The 5,478-nt window shown below is 50.8% G+C and overlaps 1 protein-coding gene across 1 annotated transcript in view; it reads left to right on the forward strand.

Moving 5' to 3' along the window:
• Positions 1 to 5,080, forward strand: part of zbtb46 (zinc finger and BTB domain containing 46) — a 62,010-nt gene extending 56,930 nt beyond the window's left edge. The window contains exons 8-11 of the mRNA XM_079742361.1: positions 1 to 387; positions 2,082 to 2,092; positions 3,142 to 3,317; positions 3,815 to 5,080. The exon at positions 1 to 387 is cut by the window's left edge and continues 409 nt beyond it. Coding sequence (XP_079598487.1) covers positions 1 to 387; positions 2,082 to 2,092; positions 3,142 to 3,317; positions 3,815 to 4,366 — 1,126 coding nt within the window. The 3' untranslated portion in view covers positions 4,367 to 5,080. The remainder of the gene's footprint in view (positions 388 to 2,081; positions 2,093 to 3,141; positions 3,318 to 3,814) is intronic.
• Positions 5,081 to 5,478: the final 398 nt, after the last annotated feature.

A 5,478-nucleotide genomic window follows, 5' to 3' on the forward strand; every position in this document is an offset into this window, starting at 1 on the left:
CGACCACCACCACCACCACCACCATCACCACCAGGCTCTCCACCCACCCGGCGCGGCACAGCACCCGGCGACGCCCACCGCCACCTCCACTGCCCGCTACTTCTGCGCCCAGTGCCCCGCCAGCTTCACGCTCAAGTCCAACGCCGACCGCCACGAGAAGACCATCCACTTCAAGAAGAAGCTGATGCAGTGCATGTACTGCCTGAAGCACTTCCGGGACCGCACCGACCTGCACCGCCATCTGTCCTCGGTGCACTCCAAAGAGCGCGGACACACCTGCCCGGCCTGCGCCAAGGCTTTTAGCACCCAGAAGAACCTGGCCACGCACGTCAAGGTGTGCTGCCAGGTGGGGCTCATGCCAGGACCCTTTCAGGACCAGCCGGGCTGGTACTGAAGAGACAAAGAGAGTGGGAGAGAGAGAGAGAGAGAATGTGAGGGAGAGAGAGATGGAGGCTTTTACAAGGAACATGTCTCAGGGAAAAAGGGGTTGCAGACCCCCTACTGTGTGGAGCCTCAGAGAGTCCCTGTTTGGATTGGGAGGACCTAATAGGATCGAAGGCACAGAACCAGCGTCCGGGTTCTGGTACGCACAGGAGCATTTCGATGCTCGTCGTAGTCTGTGGACCAATGGCATGGTTAGATACAGTGTATAGTATATATTATTATGTGTGTGGCTACTCCTTCTTCAAAAACCAAATAATAAACAAAAATACAAAAATACAAATGTATGACCGTATCCCATTTTGTGGAAAGTTCGCCCCTCCTCCTTTTTCAGCACTCATCAGGCACAGTACGTTGATGTTTTTACTGAATGACGTCCATTGCGTTGAATGCTTCTACCGGTCACCTGACTGTGTGCCCCACAGGAGGGCTTCGCTCAAATGTTCTTAACTCTCCTAAACTCAACCCTTGAAACTTACTATATGAATGAAAGAGTCTGCCTCGACACTACTGGTGGAGTGCTGTCAGGCGTTCCTGCAGCCCCACCGCTCACACAACAGCACCACCCTCAGGAAGTCAGCAGCATTGCCCTGCTGTATGAGGGCCATAAACGACCATAAATTCCAACGGCCAAACCCTGATTTTGGCATTGTAGATGACAGTAGGCAGAGCGGCATTTAAAAAGAAAAACGGAACACGCCCAACACGCAGGATGGGTTTAGGAGGAAGAGCTAGTGTTGTGTCTGTAGTTCCCCTCGCCCTCCTACCTACTGCACGTGTCTTTAGAACGTAACAGATGGGAGGACGACACAAAGACGGCCAACAGAATAGAAACCGCCATACTGCATGGGGGGTTGGGGAGCAATGCTCTCTGTGCCTTGCTCTCTGACCCAGATCTGCTGAGTCCTGCTCATACGACGCATTTGCTAAAGCGGGACAGTAATTGGCTCTCCTTGACCCTTGACCTCAGAGCTAAAGTGGCAGCAGTGGGGAAAATGGACCAGTATGAGTCCTATTGTAGCGAGGAGCCATGAAAAGAGTGGGAATTAATTAAGAGTCTGTTTGCGCTGAGAATGAATGAAGTCGCTCGTGAACCAGAGGATATACTCTCTTTTAATGGGAGATTGCCCCCACAGACACTGATGTCACAGTAGATACCATGGGACATTTTTCTTTGATCTGTGTGTCATTGTGTGTCCTCATAATGTCCATATCACTCACAGAACCGTTTCCTTTATTCACTTAGAAAGGGATTGCCGATGCGGTTGTGATTTGCGTGTCGGAAACAGAAGTGAAGCCCTGTTTAGAGAAACCGCTCCAGTGTTAATCTGTGAGAAAAATAAATCGGATCCAAAACTAGGAACAAACAAGGAGCTCAGTCGATTCTGGGTTAGGGTCATGTTTGTGAAACGGCAAATTATTTAGATTATATTGAAATATTTTCCTGTATTCATTTTTTGGGTAAATATTCAATGAAAAAACTATTGTACAATTGCTTTTGTGTATTTCCTCTTTGTTGTCCTCTTCACAGAGACATCCTCTCTTAATCAAAGCAGCTCCTTTGCATAGCTTTTACTATTATTAAATTGGGACGGAAGCTGAATCAAACGATTCCGCTGTATGTTTTCTCTCCCATCCAGGAACATGTCGAGTGCGTGCTAATAATCCCATTCTTCCATTTCCCAGTTGAATCCAAAATGCGATCATAACCTTCAATGCAATTCTTGTTCTCCCTGTATCTGCATGTCTTGTTCTTTCTGATTAATTATCCTGTCTACAGTCCCCCCCCCCCAAAAAAAAGCAGTGTCTATTTAAAGACAGAGGTAAATATAACACATCTTAGTCCAACCTCAAAGCCCCTCTCTGTGCGCCCTCCCTACCTTGCTACGGTAGCAGTAGTGCGTGTTGTCCTTGTGAAATTATAAAGACAGTGCTGTTCCTTTAAATGTTTACACACACAAACACATGCTGCCCGCACCCCCCCTCCCCCCCCCACCCCCCCACACACACACACATACACACACACACACCAGTACTCTACTTCCATACCCTTCATGTAGCCCATTGCCATTTATGTCTAGACATTGAGATTATTGGCAATGTACAGAAACGCACAGTATAAGGTTAGGACATGATATTAGCTGTGTTTCCCTTGTTTTGCTTCAGTATTTCCTTTTGCCTGTGCTAAGTGCAATCCCCCTGTTGTGTTGATGTTCATACATTTCCTTTACCTTTCCTTCAACCCCCTCCCCCCCTTTTTCTTTGTATGCGGGGGGGGGGGGGGGAACCTGTTGTCAGGGCAACTAAACCTTCTGTTATAAGTATGGCCATGGGAGCTGATGAGGCTGTTACACTATACTGTCAATTTAAATGCAGCAGGAACACTTAGTATTTTATTTAAATGCAAGGATTTTGATTAATTGCTAACCTTTTGTTTCTTCCCTCCGTCCCCCCACACCCACACCCTTTCCCAACCCTCTCTCTCTCTCTCTCTCTCTCTCTCTCTCTCTCTCTCTCTCTCTCTCTCTCTGGTTCTCTTTGTGGTTCTCTCTCTCTCTCTCTCTCTCTCTCTCTCTCTCTCTCTCTCTCTCTCTCTCTCTCTCTCTCTCTCTCTCGCTCTCTCTCTCTCTCTCTCTCTCTCTCTGGTTCTCTCTCTTTCTCTTTCTGCCTCTCTCTCGCTGTCTCTCTCTCCGCCAACAGTGAACGACTTCACGGTGATCCGCAAGAAGTTCAAGTGCCCCTACTGCAGCTTCTCGGCCATGCACCAGTGCATCCTGAAGAGGCACATGCGCTCCCACACCGGAGAGAGACCCTACCCCTGTGAGATCTGTGGCAAGAAGTTCACCAGGCGGGAGCACATGAAACGACACACACTGGTAAGCACGCTAGAGTTCTTCTGTGTACCAGCAGAGGGCAGCAGATCACTCAGGACGTGTGCTTTACTGTTGAAAGGCTTGGTGTTCGTTTCAGTTTGATCATACTTGTATAAGATGTGATGCATCCACGAGGTGAATAGGTCATATCGCAGGGGGAATGGTTTGCTCTAGGCTGACCTTATTTGATAGGATGGGAACTGTGCTAAGGTTAGATAAACACGGCTGCTACTTTCCATATTATTATTTAAAATATATCGCTTGTTAGTTGTCATCAACCACACCTAAAGCTTACATGGCGTGAGTCACAAACATTACATTTTGGTGTAAAATAACCAATACCAAAGAATTAACAAGTGAAATGAGGTTTGCCTACTTTGAATGAAAAAGTCCAAGTATGTTGTGGGGGTTTCTAAACGACCTGTGCTGCTCCACGTGCTCAAACGCCTCCTCTTCCTCCTCTTCCTCCTCCCCCTCCTCCCCCTTCGTCGCCCCGACAGGTCCACAGCAAGGACAAGAAGTACGTGTGCAAAGTCTGCAGCCGGGTGTTCATGTCGGCCGCCAGCGTGGGCATCAAGCACGGCTCCCGCCGCCACGGCGTCTGTGCCGACTGCTCCGGCAGGGGCATGGCGGCGCTGCTGGACCACCGCCACCACCACCACCACCACCACCACGGGGGAGAGGAGGAGGAGGAGGCCGGCGCCGGGGACATCTCCCCGGAGGAGGAGCTCTACCCCGGCGACCACCACCGCTTCCACGACGACCAGGCCAACGAGTGCGACGGCGACGGCGACGAGGAGATGATGGCGGAGGGCGAGATGGAGGCGGAGATGGAGGGCGAGATGGCGGGGGAGGGGGAAGGGGAGGGCGAAGGGGAGGGCGAAGGGGAGGGGGAGGAGATGGCAGCAGCGGGGGGGAGGGGCAAGTGGAAGGACTCGGGGATGGCGCGGCAGGCGGCAGAGGAGGACAATGAGAAGGAGGAGAGCGACTCGTCTGCGCCGGAGGGCGAGACGCGCAACGGCAGCGAGAAGGACTTCGGCTGGATCTCCTAGGGGCCTCTCCAGACGCCGCCGCCGCCGCCGCCGCCGCCGCTGATTGGCCCCTTTCACCGACCGCAGTTGAAGTGATCGCTGCTGCCGTGACCTCTTGAGGCACAGATCTCTGGCCTCTTTGTGGCCTCCTATGGTCGGACAGCGGTCAGGGAATGTGTAGAGCGATGCGCAACGACCATCTAATACCATTGTGGGTGACACAGTCAAGCACACACACACGCACGCACACACACCAACACACTCACACACAGAGACACGTGCACACGCGCAACACAACATAGCAACCTTGAGCTAGGGATGTGACGGCCATATTGAAAGGAGAGGGACTGATGATGGCTCTCGGGACAGACTTCTCCTGCTTACCTCCTTATCCTCTTCTGATGCAGTGTTCCTTTTATCTACTATGGTTTCACTTTCCTTTTCCTTCGTGTTCCAAGGGGATCAAGCCAGAGTACCATAGTTTTGTACTCTACTGTTTGTGAGAAATTTGGAAATATGTAATAGACTCGTCCAAGGACCTGGCTGGACCACAGCTTTTTTTTTGCTGGTTTTGCTGTCACAATCACCATGGAAACCAAGGATTGGAAGACAAGACGTTGGTGCCGGTGGGCGTGTAGAGAAAGAGAGAGAGAGAGAGAGAGAGAGCAAGAGAGAGGAAGAGCGTCTGGATGCTATCAGCTTCCAACTTTTTCTTTTTGTTTTTTAGATGGAACCATGGGGTGAAGTGTGGGTGGGGTATGGGGGGGGGGGGCTGTACTGGGTAGGGGATGGGGGTGTCTGTTTAAGTTAAGGGACTCTACTTTTGAATCTATTGCAACGCTGCGCGCGTCATGGCGAAATGCCAGATGGCACATTTTCTTTCCAATGCATAGCCCAACTGCCACAGACTTGCACTTTAACCACAGTTAAGGCTCCTCCCCCCTCCCCCCAACCCCCCTCCGCCCAACCCCCTAAACCCACGGTTTACAATTTTTGGATCCAATCTTTACTTAAACCTAGACAACCTGGTGACCACACCTACCTTTGAGGAGGATACCTTATGTCCTCTTGACTGTTATCATGACGTGTGACAAAATCAACCTTGGATCTTGCAGAATGCAGTTTGCTGTTCA

Source organism: Pollachius pollachius (assembly GCF_949987615.1).
Source record: "Pollachius pollachius genome assembly, chromosome: 8".
In the NCBI taxonomy this organism is placed as follows: domain Eukaryota; kingdom Metazoa; phylum Chordata; class Actinopteri; order Gadiformes; family Gadidae; genus Pollachius; species Pollachius pollachius.